The 18,169-nt window shown below is 38.0% G+C and overlaps 1 protein-coding gene across 1 annotated transcript in view; it reads left to right on the top strand.

Moving 5' to 3' along the window:
• dlc1 (DLC1 Rho GTPase activating protein) overlaps positions 1-18,169 on the top strand; it is an 81,610-nt gene that overhangs the window by 3,247 nt on the left and 60,194 nt on the right. The window contains exons 2-4 of the mRNA XM_030138623.1: positions 2,631-2,765; positions 3,043-3,165; positions 16,610-16,643. Of these exons, the coding sequence (XP_029994483.1) occupies positions 2,631-2,765; positions 3,043-3,165; positions 16,610-16,643 (292 nt within the window). The remainder of the gene's footprint in view (positions 1-2,630; positions 2,766-3,042; positions 3,166-16,609; positions 16,644-18,169) is intronic.

The raw sequence follows: 18,169 nt of genomic DNA, 5'->3' as shown, positions 1-18,169 counted from the left end.
CAGTTATAACTAATAAAGCCCCAGTGAATCCTGTAGTTGGATCATTCGATTTGTAAAATGAACCCATCTGGTTTGCATAATGGCTTGAGATTAACCTGATATTGGGCTTTGTTACTATCTTTATTTGTTTTAGCAACAAGGCCTTATCCTGACCTCAGGGCCACAAACCGGCTCAACTGTCGTTTATCTTACACCAGACGACCTGGCAACATCATTATCTCAATGTTCCTGAGCTCATTTCTCAACATTTCTCCTCTCATCATTGATGAAATTCTTGCCTTCCTGTCCTTTATCACTTTATCATACTGATTAATAGTGCACACGTTATCCAAATTTAGATTTGTTTGTACACCGTATTTAGCTCAGCAGAGAAAAAGACTCAGGTCAGCAGGCAGAAGTGAAAAATGGGATGCAGGCAACAAAGTGTTAGAGGGGGTTGAAAAAGGCAAGGAAAGAGGAAGGAGGGGTCTCGGAGTTCAAACACTGTGAGAACTGTCTCCCATCTAAAAAAAAAAAACAAAAAAAAAAACAGGATGTTGAAAGGAATGTAACAGAAACCTCAAAAGATGGGAAAGCAAGGAAAGGAGCCTTATGAGAAAACTCAAACCACCAGAATGCCCCCTAAAAACATTGCCTTTTTGAGCATTCTGACTTTGCACTTGTTTTTACTTTGCTGTTTTGTGGTTGTTATTGCCATGTTGAGCCAGATGCTTTTGTTCATTCAGTGAGGCCTCGTAAAGATGTCATTGTTTTAGCACGTACAATGTTTCATTGTGATACTTTGCCAAAGAGACAGAACGTAGCGATGTGTACTGCCACTAGCTAGGAATGCCAATGAATGCACCAATGTGAGAGACATTTTCATGACAGACATGGCAGTCGATGTCTGGTTGCTCCCTCAGCAAACTCAACAGGAACTGCTTTTGACAGGCTAATTAGGCTTTAACTGGAAAATAAACGTAAGCCTATGTCATAAGACATTATTAGGGATGCATTTGGGAGCCAGACATAGGGCTGGAGCCACAGCTTGTGCATCGTGGAGGAGATATTGTCTATGATCCGCAGGCCTATGTAATACGCATCAACATTAGTGACAACTGAGCTCATATGAATGTTGTCATCAGTACACACCCATTTTAAACTTAACTCTATATACACCAAAGCAGTGGCCACTTCTCAGGATATGTTTCTGAATGTGTTAACTGTACATGATGCAAGTGCTTTGTGATGTTACACACCTTAAAGGGAAGATGGAACATAAGAACCTTGTTGACATTCACATGTTAGTAGGGTCTACATTTTGGAGCAAACATACAGTCCTAGTAACTGAGTGTCCTATGAACTCACACTCATAAAGTATTTAACAGGGACTGTGAGCAGAGAATGTAACAAAGTTGTTTGGGACTAATGAGGCAGCCATGTAATGTAATTTCTTGGGATTCTTCTTGAGAGAGAATCAAAGACAGAAAGCCACACCCAGGGCCAGGATAAAAGACAAGCAGAGGGAAATGAAGGCATAAACTGTGCTAAGGACTGCAGGGAGGGATTTTATATGTTTATGACTTCTATCAAGAGCTTGAATTACAGCAATCAAAGCATGATTGTGGGAGCAGACAGGGACAGGGTGGTGGGAAGAGTGAGAACGCTTGTCCTACTTGTTAACTGCCACTTGAGGTCAGTGTGAGACTTGTTATGCACGTTGCCATTTAAACGCACAGGTTAGAAGACTAAGTTGGAAAAATACCAAGTCTTGTTGTCATAGATAAAATGATGGAGACCAGTCAGAAAAGTTAGATTTCTTTTTCCAGTTAAATACTCATGAAAAGTGTATTCAAATAACAATGCAGGCCCTTTGTTGTTTCTCAGTGATGTGAGGTTGGACTGGAAATGATGCACAGATTGATTCTCTACCACTAATTTGTCTTTATTAGTGGTGGTTAGATAACTCTTACAACTTTCTAAAGTTAAGTTAAATATGAAGCTGAGAAGCTTTACATGAATTTGCCTCAAGTTTAATAAAATAATACTAGCAAGTTGACCCATGAGAAACCACGGGTTCTAGATCCTGTGATACAGTTCATTCCTTTACTTTTTTGGTAAATTCCACTGGCATTTTCAGTTGAAAAACCTCTCAGCTGGCACGTCTGCTTCTGCACATGAAATCTGACACCATGGCAATGTGGCGCTATTGTTTATCTGTTGCTAGGTAACCTACCTCAATGATGATTCTATGATTCTGGGCATAGCAATGTTAGGACGCCATTGTATTCCAAAATGACTAATATCTACAAAAGTATTGGTCCTATCAACTTGCTGTTTTTGCTAGTCTCTTCCTTGACCAAAAATACGTAAGAATACCAAACTGCAGCTGTCAGCTCTTTCCGGATTTGGTGTGATGCCTGAGACACACTGAGTCTACCTGCCTTTTATATATAGGATTAGCACTGGCAGTTTGGAGAGAAGCCATCAACACTGCTGTACTAAGTTTTCTGGCACAGCATTAGTACTAGGCCACAGGGATGCTTTTGGTTGTGCTGATATCTGCACAAGCCGCAAGACAGTAATTTTCATGATAGTTGTTTGCTGGATATTATTAGCTTAATAGAGTAACTGTATTTTTCTTTACTAAGCGGGAGCATGGCCGTCTCGACTCAATGGTGTTGCTACTCATGAAGCTGGACCAGTTGGACCAAGAAATTGAGAATGCCCTCAGTGCCTCTTCCTCAATGGGCAGCACCCCCACCCTCCACCGACGTCAACTCCTGGTACACACCTGCTGAATTTACACCGAGATCTTTAAATGTTTATGGCACACATTTTATTGAGTTCATTCTGTTATTTTCACCACTGTTGCCACACTTGTATGTCCCCTTGCAGCCACTAGGTAGCATATTAACATCTCTAGACATTAAGCATCATAATCTGACCTGTAACCCAAGTAAACTACTGTGCATTTATTAAATTAGGTCTTTAATATTTCACTGAAGACTGGCATATTATAGGAATACTCTTAGCATGCCATGTTTCTCTTTTTCTGCACAGGACACTGATGTAGGATCTGGATCTGTGTCAACAACACTCCAAAACTCTCCACAGCCATATGACATTCCTGCTGCCGCCACCTTTGACCCCTCGCCAGCTCTTGGAGCAAAACCTAAAAATGGGGTAAGTGAGGATCTCCAGGTTAAAATTCATATAATAATCAGTGAGTTGCTGTTGTTACACATTGTTGCCCATAAAGTTGGAATAATTTTGTTTTCAGACATGTTTCAGTAATCACCTTTGACCAGGTACAATGATTGAGTCCCAGTTACACTTTACCTATCAAGAATCAGTCACATTGGGACAATAATTTCCTGAGAAATACTTTATTCCAACTTTATGGGCAACAATGTATGCAATAAGCCTGGTTCAGGGAAGATTTATTTAAAAAGGCCATACCATCTACCACTACCATTGCTCATCAGTCTTTATTTTTCACTGGCGCTTCCCTCTGTTTATTTTCCTTTTTTGTATTTAATGTAAAATGAAATTATCTGTATGTTTGTCAGCATCTACAGTGAAAATTATATTCAATCAGAACCCCTGATTTTATTTTGAGACCTTGGTAATATCTAGGGATAAATAAAAATAATGTGATCTAACTATGCTCCACACTCCGATAAAAGTAATAGTAATGCACCCTAACACTGGATGCCACTTACTGTGAAACAGAAAAAAAGGAGCTACTGTGGAACATGGCAGTGCAAAATGGTGGACTCTGTGGAGAAGATCCAGTCTCTCTGTACATATAAACATCTCATTCTAAGGTAACAAAACATAATTATGAATACTACATTTCATTTCCTGCAATTGGGTTCTCCTAAAACCCCTTAAATCTTACACACTGGACCCTTAAGACTTTAAACACCGCTTTCACAAAGCTGTTACTGTTTGTAGTGGTTTCTCTCAAAATGTTTTCATTGTGTTTTAATTATACATTTGAATTTTTATACGTCCTAAGTAAGATGCTTTTTCCTTTTTTCTTTTTTGTTTCTTAAATAAAAAGAGCAGACACAGAAAGCATACACACTTGTTAATCTCCCAATTGTAGGAATGTCCCCCAGCACTTAGAGCTCAGCCAAGCAGACGTTAAAACTCTATAATTAGCTGGTTCCAAAGCTCTAGATCCCTTCGCCCCAACAAAGGGGTCAGTAGGGGGGTCTGGAAGGTGAAAAGCCAAGGCTGGGGGAGTAAGGGGGGGACATGCTTCAAGTGAGACGCACTTCTTCAAACCCATTGCTTGCTCACTTAATGACTTTGTCAGTCTTGCTTTACTATTACCTTCAGAAAAAGGGCAAAGTGAAGAAAAGGCTATTAGGCAGAGGACAGAACACTCAAGTAGGCCTTTACAAGTTGTTTAAATGAAATGTAAAAAATGTAGGTTTGCTCTTTTGACAGACCTCAACTTGTGATGTACAATAGGATAACCCTAAATGTCAAACAGGAAGTTTCAGTTGCTGTGCTCTTATCTAGCCAGAACAAAACCCCAGCAACCTGTAGAAACATCAGAGTGCCTTGATGAAAAAGGAGCCCAACATTCCTGAATTATCTGTTGCAGTTGCTTGTTGACATTGCGTGGTCTTGCTGCATGTCACAACTGTTGTGCTGTTTCAAAGGTTGGCAATAATGTCTTTCGAACTGTGTGATGGTTAACTTTAGAGCCACAGAATAAAATACTGAACAGTGCTTTTACTGCACCTGAAGGGGTCTATTTACAGTGGTGGCCCTGTGGGGTGATTGATTGAAGCCAAAGAGACGGTGACTTCATGAAGTGGATTCTCAGTGGTTAATAGTTGCAAGGGACTGTTGGGTCCTTTCAGACTTTAAGTGTTCTGACGCCCACTTAATCTTTTTAGCAAGACAATAACAAGACAAATCCTTTAAATGATGTAAAATAAAAAGAGGAGGGATGTAGAAGAAAAAGGCAACCAGAATTGAGAATACAGTTTATGCTACATAGCATTCTCACAATTGATGAACATGCTTGAACACAACAGCAAGGTTTTCCACATTTGTACGGTGTAATGAACAACATCTCTAGCATTTTTACTTTGAGGGAAACGATTTTGCAGCTAAAATCAACACGTCAAGCAAAAAATACAAAAAACAGAAAAGAAAAAAAAAACAGGTCCATGCATCTCACTAACTCTAATGTACTAATGCTAAGACCAATTGTTAACTTAACCAACCGTTAACTGTTAACCAACAGTTAACTTTTAACCTAATACAGATTGCTATTCATACCCACAACAGTCACGTAAAAAGAATACAAGCATAAAAAAACAACCTTATATTGTATAGAGAAGCCCTAGAGGATTGTAGGTCAAATGCATAAGTGTAGATGAGTAACTCATAGAAATGTACATAATCGCATATGGGAACTCACCTCCATAGATCTGCATAATATTATTCTTTAAATCTTAAGAATTAGTTTAGGTTAGTGGCTGCTTTGGGTTATGTTTGTAGATACTGTGCATTTTTCATTCGACATTTACATTTTTTCCCCCGTTGTGGTCAATTATAAAATAAGCTATAGGTTTTCTTGGTATTTCCCCACACCTCCTGGCACTCATTTTAACACCTTGGTGTGATTATAGAAAGCACATACTCACACTGTTGTGTCCTTTATGAAATCATGATAGATGTTCATGGGTGACTGTATGTGGCTGTCTGCATGACTCATGGATGGACGTTTGTATTGTACATCCAATACCACTTGTTGTTTTAAAGGCATTGAGTTCAAGTGAGTAGATTCTTGGCGCTCCATAGCTTAGCTTGGGCTATTGTTAACCTTCAGCAGGTGGCTGTTATTCTTACATCGAATGTGGGGCTAACATGTAGAGGATGTTGTGCCACAGCAGGTGTTTTTTTTTTCCTTGTGGTGGAACTGCTATTCTTTGCCCAGAGTGTTTTTTTGGCAGGTTTCTACTCTTTACTTCGTGTAGCAGGTGTCTCACTGTGTTGTTTGGTTTGCATTGTTGTGTTGGAACAGGTGGGTTTTATTTGGTTTATAGACTGATACCTGTTGATTTAACTCTTTATTTGACCCCAATTCTGTCTTTGGTATCCATTTTCAAGTGGATTAGTGTAAGTCAGAATAATTAAAAAATGAATAAGTAAATAACAAGGTACGCCACTGTATGTATTTTAAGATCTTTTACGCAATTGTTTTCATTCCTCGTGCAGTGTTGACTAATTTGCAATTATAAGTATAACCTGTTGTAACAAACTTAAGTTATGTGTGGTGTGAGAGCCATTTGTTATGTGCCTCTATTTTTAGAAGTCTGTGGCTGCAGAGGATGTGTCAAGCCACAGAGGCGGGTGGAGGCTGCTGACCCCTGACCACCTTCCTCTGAATGTTACAGTCGGAAACAACATATCAGTCACCTTCAGCGCTGAGCGTTCCCACCAGCTATACTACTGACAATCCCCTAAAGACTTCTGACACTGGACAAGGCACAGACCGTGGCTGTCTGTTAAATTTAGCACAGTGGTGTTTTACATTTCATCCATATGGTGAAAGGGAAGGCCCTGCACCATAGCAGCCCTCATCCTCTCCGTCTTTGGTAAACATTCCATAACTAAACAACCTTTGACCCCATGTTTGGATCTGTATTCTGTCTCTATGCGACAGTACTTCAAACACAAAATCTGTCTTGTCTTTCACTGGTTTTGCCGCTGTTTGATTATGAATGTAAGCAACAGATTTTCCATTTCTAGAGCTGCAGTGTCTGGAATCAAGCTTATATTGTTAAATTTGAAGTAACTGATGAAGAGACATTTTAATTTAGGAATAACAAAAATGTTGTCCATGTCAGCCGGTTATATATGGAGATAGTTCTTTATCTGTTTGGGGACAATAGAATTGCTGTGGTTTGCGTGCTAAGGTTGCTAGCAGATCTCTGCTCTGTCCTTCCTCCCTCTTCCGCTTTGGCAGCCTCACAGTCCCCAAACATCCTTTATCCCAACCACACCTTGTCAATGTCCCTCTCAGATAAAAGACTCAATACTTTGCTACTTTCACTGCCTTTTATGTATCTCGTCATTTGCTCCCACTCTCACTTGGGCCTGTCTTTGGTCAATAATCAACACTATGTGTAGCAGGCGTAATTATGTTTGCCTACATTCCGCCCACATATTTGCCTTTCAGACTATAGTAGGCCCTAATGAGTCAGCCAGTGAGGAAACCAACTGCCATTCAGTCTGATGATGAGTGCCAGTAGTGGCTCTGGTCATGACCACACTGGCCGGTTTGTGTGGTGTCATAGTCCCCGAGGTCACTCCTGTGTTGAGCACAGCTGTAACAAGGAGGTTGTGGTTGAAAAAAGAATGGAAAGAAAAAAGACTGTCTGAAACAGGATGTTGAAAATGAACTCTGCCTCAACCTCCAGAAGGAAATTTTGTTTTTCCTATGAATTCAAAGCTTTAGAAGTTACATACTTCAAGAATATAAAAGACAATAACATTAGTATAGTATAGTATAGTATAGTATAGTATAGTATAGTATAGTATAGTATAGTATATATGTATTTTTTTACCCCTCGGCCAACTACTGGCTGAAGGTATTTTAATTGTTTTGTCGTCTGTCTGTCCATTCAATGACATAATCACATTATCTGAGGAATTCATTGAGATATCTGTACCAAATTTATACTGTGGATGCATCTTGGCATGAAGCAGAAACCTGTTGAAAATAGGTGACCTATTTTTTCAAGGTTAAATGGCCTTGTGCTTTATGTAGTTATTATATCTGAGTACTTTCAAATATAAATATGTATGTAATAAGTTTTGCACAAAGACAATCTAATCTAAATTATAGGGCAGTAGCTTTCAACAGAATCTTACACTATATTTGGCCGAGGGGGATTAAAAATGTGCAGGACGTTATGTTATTATTTGTGTTGTCAGACAATAAGTCCAGGTGAGCAAAATCAAACTACACAATGACGCCCAATCAATTTCAAATGCACTGATTGTTTTGTGAAATTGTATTTGTCCTATTTTTTATGTAATTGTTCCAAAGATCAGCATCACCGTTGTGATTTTCCAGTTTTTATAATTTTACTCATATACTTGTTTTTTCAATCACATCGTTCTGCTGTATTTGTTGCTTATAAATGCTAGTTGTTACTGAGACACGTGCTGAGTCAATGAAGCGACTGACGTAAAGGAGACAGTAAAAAGTACATGCATAGTTGCGGGATGATGGTACTTGTTGACAGTAAATCTTGAGGATGACTGGAAAATGCAGGCATCTCAAAACACAACTGTAGCCCGCTGATAATGAATGGCCATAAATCACAGAATGAACAAACTAGATGCACACTCACACACAGACAGATCCATAGATGCTTAAACATGTACACAGGAATGCATTTTCAACCCAGGTGTAATTTTAGGGAAATTTATATTCAGGCTTGTGGTTTCAGTTTTAATTGGGATGCTTAGCTTGAGCATGTGTTCACAGTTTTGCTTTTAATGTGTCCTCAATTTTACGTTTGACTTGATGATTAATTATCTCAGCCAACCTGAGAGCTCTGCTCAATTAATCATACTAGCACTCCGTTTTAATGTGTTAGTAACAGACCTGGAATAGATGTGTGCATTTTTTAAGCTTAATATTTCATAGTATGTTTAAATTGCACATGTGCATGAACATTACTCAAGAGTACATATCTTTAAAGTTACCCACAATTCACTGCTGTTGACCTAGTTAGCTGAATGCACTGCTCTCTAAATTTGATAGTACAGAGCATATTTTTGAGTAAGCTGTCATCCAGTAAGGTCTCGCCCGCTGGTCCTTCTGGTAAGTCTGTGAGACAGACGGCTGCCACTCGACTGCTCTGGGGCCACCACAGTCTCCTCCAGAGGCCAGAATAATCCCTCTGTGTTGGTAACCCACTCTTTCCTTTTCCCAAAAATGTCAGCGGCTAATCCACTGGCTAGCATTGTTAGTGCAGTTGGGATCATATGGCTTATCCCTATTAACTCTGCTTCATAAACCACACATTCAACCAAGTCAGTGGGAGCAGGTGACACATTTTATCTTTTAATCAATGTTTTAGTGACAAAACCGTTCCATTTGTTACAAGCAGCCTCTTATCTTCTTTTGAGTCTTTTCAAACCCACTTGTGGTGCTTCTTGGCAAAATAACAATAAAAAATCTAGCCCAGACACTGAAATCATCAGTAAATAAGTTTCTGTCTTCTGGATTAATTCTTCTTGTGCAGAACTAAACAAACCAGGAGGAAAAATTAGTCACATGATCACTTTGTAAAAAGTTTGGAATATTTGCAAGACTTTGGGTATATTTACCACAGTTTTTCTTGAAACCAAATCAAAAAGCAAAGCTGTTTTTGAATTTTCTTTGCTTGGATACTTTAGATACAATATTTAGATACTATATGTTTGTATTAGTAATGCTGATGAAGGAGCTGGGCCACTGTAAGAGTATTGTACCACATTCATTGTACGACCAGTTGTGACCATCTAAACCAGGGGATGTTAAAGGTTACATTTTGTTGCTTTTGAGAAGGAATAGATTGTTTGTCTTGAAGATCATGACAAATTTAATTTGTTTGTTTTCATCAACCAATAAAATTATTTCTCTTTGACTTTATGCACTCCAGGTCTGTATGAATTTAATCTTCCTTTATGTAGACAATAACGAAATATCTGATGTAAGAGGAGATTCTCATGAACTTTGGCCATTGTTTTCCCATTGCTCTCACTTGTACATAGCAGATTTGATTTGTCCAGATTTTTTTGGATGCATAGTTAGAACCTTGAGGCTTTGTTGGGAGGAAACTTTTTTTTTTTATTATCATTTGTTTCATGCGTATTACTTCAGAAAGTACAAATCTAAAACCCTCTAAGAAAGCATACTTTTCATGTCATATTTGAGTAATGACATACATAGGGAAACTTTAATGATGGAGGAAGAGTCTCATTGTCAGTCAGGTAAAGAGTTACTGTCTTGCCTGGTGACGAATTCCAAGGACCAGTCAGCGGTTCATAGTTCATGCTCCAGGGGCCCGGTACTAAACCCCACCAGACACTGCATGAAACCAGAAGCCTGTTGCCTTGGCTTGTTCTTATAAACAAAGGCCAACATGTGTGCTTGTGCGTCTGTGTGTGCATTTAGACCTTGTTCGTCCTTTTTCAGCTAACATCATAAACCAAGAAAGAGAAGTCACCGTGTGATGATAGTGTGCGTTTGTGAGCTGCGGACATGATAAATTAATTAACACACCACTAAAGACTGAAAGTGTTCTGTTTCAACCAAGTCAGAAGTAAGTTAGTCTAGTTACGTATAGTGACTTAATGCATCCATTCATATTATAGCTAAAGTTACTACTATAAACAAAGCATATATGTAGAAATCAACAGCAATATTGATGAATAACAACACCTTTCAGAGCAGGAAAAATTAGAAAAGCCCTTCAGTATTAGCCTACTGTAAACTTTCTGTAAACTGTTAAAATGTATGTTTTTAGGACTTTCTACTTTTATTTCCCACTTTCAACATTTGTCAGAAAAAGAATGAAAAACAAATCAAGTTACAATACTTTGATAAAGTAACCAAAACACTTTATTTTTAACGGAATAGTTTGCCATCTGTACACTCTCACATTTCAAAAGTCTTTCATTTCCATTTGTATCACATTGATGCCTAATGGTACATGTTATTAAAACAGTTATGTTTGTAATTGTCACATACTTTGGTGTGGAGATTTTCCCCCCTTTTCAAATAGCTGTTAAATCTAACATCTGGACACTAATATACCTCTTCTGCAGGAAATGTTCCAATGCATCATTACACCAAGTCATCACATCACTTCCTGTTGACACACTCCAACTATGGCATATGGAAACTATTAAAATGTGGACTAGAGATGTAGGAGAGAGAGTATGAGGGGGAGAGGGCCTAGTGTTTTCCTCACGAAGAAGGGTAAAATGAAATTGTTTCCCACGTTTCCCAGCACACGTGCACTCAGTGGTCGACAGAGCATGTAGAATAAATTCCGTTATAAGTGCAGGGCAGAAAGTGCACATTCATGCCAGTCAAAAAACAGAAATGAGGTTCAGATAACATCTCCAAAGGCCCTGGTCAGCTTGCGCATACACTCACACATACAACATCTTTCAGCCCTCCATCACACACTCACTTACCTTATACATCTAGTGCTGGAGCCGCCGGCTTACCTGACCATAAGCCATCTGCACCAATTTAGCCATTTGTGTTAAGTGGTGGAGAAAAAGGTTTGGGTTAGCCTGAGCCCCCTAATCCTAAAACAGTACAGACCATGGGTGGTCACACACACACAACACACACACACTGCAGCTGCATTGCAGGAGGGGGGCTTGGGATGAGGTGGTGGTGGGGTTGAGAGGGGCATTGTAGACTGCTCGGGTTTTGTTGTGCAACTTCTACATGCCAGTGACTTGCTTAACATATCTGGCTGTCTTACTCATAAAGAGAAGGATATGTACGCAACCACACACAATGTAAGAAAAACATTGCTTGTTACTGATTGGCAGTGATGTAATGTGGCCTGTGCTCCAGGCGCCGGACACTATTATTTGTTTGCATAATTATACACATTTGAGCAAGTTCTTTTGTTGGACTAAAAAGTTATTTTTGAAAACGTTATATTGAAATATTCATCTTTGAACAGTAAAACTTGTATCCGAACAAATGTTGAAAGTCAATTTTGCTTCTCATATGTAACCTTATTACTAAAGATTACAACAATGACAGCAGGGTAACAGAAAAAAATATGTTCAGATTGTTAGGAAAAAATAGATTTTTATGGTTTTGCTTTTTAAAACTTAGAATGGTGTACCTCTGCAAAGCTCCATAACCAACCAAGCACCCCATCTTACAGCTCCACTGATTTTCATAATTCTTTTGCTCTATTAAAAATAATTTAAGGGAAACCTAGTAAGTAAGTAAGTAAGTAAATTTTGTAATGGCAATAATGAATGACCGGAAAGTATTTTAATCATGTAGGCTCACATACTACATCTCCACACTCAGACAGCAGCACACTTGTGTAAAGCAAACACATACCATACCCCCTGTGCCCCAACACAACCATTTCCAGTAAATTAGTGGCAGTAAATGAGGCAGCTGATGCTTGTGTGCTGTGCAGCCTACAGCTCCCCAGTGAACACCTGACATGGCCTGGACTACCCCACACTGGGACAACCTGCACTATGGCATGCCAAGGGGATTGCAGAAAAACATTAGGAAAATATGTGACCATGGTGCTATGAAAACACTGGTACTTACTGGTACCCATTCATTCACATTCCTGTAAGACTGTGAGATCTCTCGCTCACCTTTATTCAACTGTAATTGCTATTATGAAGAGAAACACTGCATTTTTGTGAAGGTGAGATTTACAATGTGTGTAAACGACTTCATGGGTCATTGACGGGAACCCGTGGTGTAGTGTTTACACAACAGAAAGGGCACACACTGCTGAACTAAATGTCTTGTTAGTACCAGGCAAAAAGTCAGTCAGACCTCCCATACTGTGCATTATTCAAGACCATTCTTTGGTTGTAGATGAAAAAAAAACAACATATTGGTATATTTTTTTTAACACTGTGTACTGCATAACACTATCTAAGTAGGCATAAAACAGTTATTCATTTGTTTTCAACTAGCTTATGAGACAATTTTTCACCTGGAATTCAAATGGGGTCACCTGAAAATTCTAGAAATTGATAAAAAATCAATTAAAAACTTACTGATAAAAAATATATGGGGAGTTGAGAGAGAAAATCATAATCCATAAAAGACATGACAAACTCTGAAGCTGAAACTGAAGCACTGTGATACTCTTTATCTTTCAAATGTTCATTGTGGTTGGTTTAAGAGGCTGCAGCTCTTTCATAATTCATAGTTTGAGTTATTGTTTTTTATTGGTATTGTTTTGCTGGACTGACTGTACATATCCTGACCAAGGAAAATAAAATTCTCACTTTGTGCAGTAATCTACACCTGGCTTTTCTGCCTCTGTCCATAATAATATACATTATATAGCCTAAATGTTGTCTAAAATTAATATTTATTTGCAACATAGTATAGCAAACTATTACATGATCAAAAAAAATTTAATTTTAGCAAAAAAAAAAAAAAAACTCTCTGTTTTGAATATCTGGGTTCGCCAGAGATGTGTGATGTTAAAATGGGGTCACGAGCCAAAAAAGGTTGGGAACCACTGCTTTAGACTTTCAGCATATTCACAAACTTATACATTCTTTCAGTAAAATATGATATATATATATATATATATATATATATATATATATATATATATATATATATGTATATATATATATATATATATATATATATATATATATATATATATAAACAAAGTAACTACATCCTTAAAAATTAAGGGGAAATAAAGATGAATTATAACAAAAATAACCAGAGTGACATATATAATATAACCTCTGTATTGGACTGATTTTTTAAAAAAAAGGCCAAAACATGTTCGTGTTACTCAGGTTAAATCTCACACCATCCACAGTGTTATACAAACAAAGATAAATTTAGCAAGAAAACTGGTGTGACTTCAGAAAAAAAAAAAATCCTAACAAAGTTACTTGAGTCCTGCACCTGAAACAGCACTGACTATAAATCTACCTCTTACTGCTGTTGTGTTTTGTTTGTGGAAGTGATTTAGTGACAGTGGAATGAGTAGGAGTCTTTGGCTGGGATTTCTCCCTTGTGTTTTTTTAGGCCATTATTCAGCAATAAATTGTAAAGCTATTTGTCCACAGAGGGAATCTTACCCATTATGTGTCTGAAATGTGACCCATGAAATGATTAAACATATTTTTGCCCACATATTATGCTCAATCACAGTGGCATGCACACATACACGTTCACACATTTTCATGCACACGTGGATTCATGGATGTTGTGATAATGTTTGCATCTACAGATAGCTCTGCCACTGAGAAAAAAAATCCAAGGGAGACAGATTGGGACCAAGACAACACTTTATCCAGCATTAATCAGCCAACTGGTTTGCAAAAAAAAAAAAAAAAAAATGTGTATGAAGACAGGCATTGTATTCCTCAGACTGTGTTACGTTTGTGGTGGTTCATCATAAAATATAAGAACCTCCTTGATATTTGAGAAGTATTAAAGTCACATATTTTGTGGTTTATCATTTGTTTTATTGGATCCTTCTTTTACAATTTACTTTGAGTCAGATTAAGTAATAAAACATACTATTAACTTACATTTTGACCTGCTTACAAGTCAGTTTCCTTACTAGTCACTTTTGTTTGTTCAGGTAAATCATAATTGACAACAGTGTTTGTGATATGAAAAAGTCCTGTCTTTTTTGTCGTGTGGAAGAAATGAGGTAGTATACAGCAGGAAATGAGCATAGCTCCCAAATAAAAGGTGACTCAGAGCAAATAAAGGAGACTTCAAATTGCAGTTGGATACAGCAGATTCTGGAGAGTAGAAAGACTCAGGGGACTTTTATTGGATAATAACAGTAACGGTTTTGATAAAAAGCAATACTTTACATTGTGTCTGGTCCTGTTACTTACATTAGGAAATGTATTTATTTTCTTGTTTTGAGTCCCAGCATACATCACAAATAATAACAAAAAAGGGACAAACTGAAGAACAGAAAAATAAAAACAAAAAGAGGAAAAAGACAATGAAATCAGATCAAGCAAACAAAAAAAATATGTGTGTCTATATGTACATTAAAAATATTAATTCATAAAGACCCAAACATCCATCACTGACCAAAAGCATCTACTGACATAAAATGTTTAATACCTGGTGGTCCACTAATCCTATAAGTCAATGTAAATAATTGATGTAAAATGCAGTTTTTCATCTTTTCATGGTCTTTCAGATATGATCCATCTGGACATTCAGGGGCTCCGTAGTGAACATGGAAACACTGTCATCTTCTACAACATTGATTCACCAGTAAAACCCATAGAGTTGGATCAATGACAGTGGATGGAAATGCTTGGTTTATGTTCAGTTAATGATACATTTTACTGAAAAAGTCACTTTTTCTGCAGTTTTCTCTCTTTTTGACATAATAACCCTCAACTTTAATCTGAGTTTTTATGAACATCTATATCATCAATGAATTACACACAGGAAAATACCTGATTTATACTGATAAAATACTGAGGATAATATTATAAATAAATGGTGATATATCACCTAAGAAAGGTTAGATAGAGAGAAAATTTCATTTGGGAACTGACATAAAAGTAGCGCTGGGTCTTTATGGGTTAAAACACTACAACCACGAGGTAACCAAAATAGATCAATTATAGAGTATAAGGGGATCACCAGCTACATTCATGTTCAATACAGTACATTTATCAGTTTATTAATAGCAACAAAGTTGTAAATTTATTCAAAATAAGAACGGTCCATCTTAATATAAGATAAGAAAGCATGCTTCAGGACTTATCAAGAAGATGGATATTGTGGGGTAACAGAAAAAATATGTTCAGATATGGGAGAAAAACTTTTTTTTTTTTTTTTATAATTTGCTATTAAAACCTTGAATTTACATCTCTGCAAAGGCCCATAACAAATCAAACATCATAACATCTTGCAAGGTCATAAGTATGAAAAAAGACATATAATTGCTGGATCTACTCAAAAATGTAATGACTTGATCAGTGGTCCATGTCATATCCTTTGCCGAGTTTCATGAAAATTGTTGCTGTCATTTTTCTACCTGAAAGAAAAAACATTACATTCCTGTGGTAATAAAAAGCTAGTAACCTGTTGGTATCTTTTTATATTGTAGAGTTATACAATATAAAATCCACCTTATTCTTGTCTCCCTTTCTATTTCTGATCTGGTCAAGGGGAGTGTGGATTAAAACAGGTCAGGGTGTGGAGGTCAGCCAACGAACCCGAGGTCAAAAGTCAGAGGCAAGAAAGACCTCTGCATTCCAACCTACTGCTGCCTTACACACATGGTATCAATGAACAAAAGAACAAAAACTGCTCTATTTTGTCCCAAAACTACGTAGTAGCAGTTACTAGACTTCCAAACAATCCAAATTAGGAAATATTACATGCACAGAATGATGAGAATCCACTATGTCCACATAGTACTGTGATTTTATCTGTAATGTCCCTCCAGACGACTTTCATGAGGGCTGAATCAACATTGAATCAGAGAAGTGTATGTGGTCTACTTGGACTTTCAGTGAGGTGATATTTGTGCAGACGTCCCTGGTGGGTTTGTTATCTGTTGTTACCATTTATTAGAAAGTGTGCACATTGTAAAACTATGCATACAGGGTTATAACAAACCTTCCCATGGTGACTGTTTTTATGGTTAGTTGTCTTATTGGTATGCTTACAAAGCCCACAGCCTCTGTGGTACAAAGACAGAACAGCAGAAATACTGCTGCCTTATGGTTTATGTGGGTTTGTCCTAAGTTTGAGGAAAGTTTACTGCTAAACATTGAGTTGCAAATATACCTGTAACATAAGCAATCCCAGTTATAATCTTCCGTCTCCTCTCTTTTACAGAGCAACTCTGCCATATCTGAGAGAGAAAATGCTGGTAAGTCCCTTCTATTCTTTTATCTTTTCTTCTTTCATAAATACATGTATTACACCAGTTCAGGTTCCTCACAGAATATGGTTAGCTTAAAGTATTATCATTAGCATTTGTTTTGGCTATTATAACTTATTTTTTATCCTTTATGTTTGGAGAAGTGCCTGTCTACATCTGACCCTACCTGGGTCTTTTCTGGTGTCATGTTAAAAGGTTTTGCAAAGTAATATCTGATTGATATCCTGTCAAATGTTCACCACATGGGGCTGAGAGAACTGAAGGGGGAGTTTCAGGAGGAGGGGGTTGCTGAATGGAGGAGGACAGGCTCTAGTTTGATGAGATGGCGGATGCAAGTCAAGATAAGATCCTTGACTCATCTGCAAAACAATCAAGCCTGTCGCCTTTTCAAGATAAGAGCCAGACTGGATGTTAAGACTAGTGGCACATTTTTTTGACCTATAGTTATTTATCTGTACCTCCTCATAACTCATAGTCTAGTCATGGGTACATTAGTTTCTTCTGCACAAATACATGTCCTAAAGCCCATGCATTTTTCTGCAGCATTTGTTTAACTGACTGACAGACGTTATCAGTCCTTCTGATGAATTGCTGTTTCTGTATTAACATGTTATGTCATTGCCTCTGCCATCCATTTGGTACACTTTATAATGAATCAATCTAAAGAATAAACTCAATCTGCACTGACTGCCCCCTCCATTCTGGCCCTGACCTCTGTGTCAGCAGTCTGCTGGTGTTGCACAAGCTCATCAGGAAACTATGGATGGACAGACCTACTTTCAGACAACCGATGGGGGGGCAGTGTTCATTAAACACCCCCCCATGTCGTCAGTCCACTGGTAAACAATACCAGAGAGGTGGTTCGACATGGGGACAAGGCTTTTATATTACCCCCTACTGTCTCAAAGCCTGCTGGGACTCCTCACTCACTCTCTCTCTGTCTCTCCCTCTAATTACTGCCACTTGCTGAAAAGCTTTCATGGGAACTGTGCAGGAGCTGTCAGTATGTTTGTTCATGTGTGTGTATATGTGTGCATGCTGTACCTTTTGGCAAAAAGGCTCACTGTATTTTTTTTTTTTTTTTTTTGGGAGCAGACTGAATCTTGCAAAAATGCCAACTTCAAAGTGGTCAAACATTCTTGAAATTTTTTTTTTTCTTCATTTAAATCTTTCTGACTTCCTGTAAGCAAGTTATGTAACCTCCATCTCTGTATGTGTGACAGAATCCAGCACTCTGGTAGGGTGGGTACGATAGAAGCCGGCGAAGTTTTGGGGGACTTGATGAAGCACAAAGGCCAGTGTTCATTGTGACACTTCAAAGCGCTCTCTGTATCTCCACCATTTAAGCCCCTGGGAATGACACATTTGTGACAGTGTTACATCACACGCAGTGCCCTAAAGGCTCCTGCTGCACTGCCATGAAAGACAGCTCATTCATGGTTAAATTTACTATCTCTGTGACAACGGAAGCACACCATTGATCATCAAGAAGTTTCCGCAGCACAAGTTCTGTA

The sequence above is a fragment of the Sphaeramia orbicularis genome, chromosome 1, assembly GCF_902148855.1.
Source record: "Sphaeramia orbicularis chromosome 1, fSphaOr1.1, whole genome shotgun sequence".
Lineage (NCBI taxonomy): Eukaryota > Metazoa > Chordata > Actinopteri > Kurtiformes > Apogonidae > Sphaeramia > Sphaeramia orbicularis.
The sequence above is the reverse complement of the archived record's forward strand: the minus strand, read 5'-3'. Positions and strand labels throughout refer to the sequence as shown.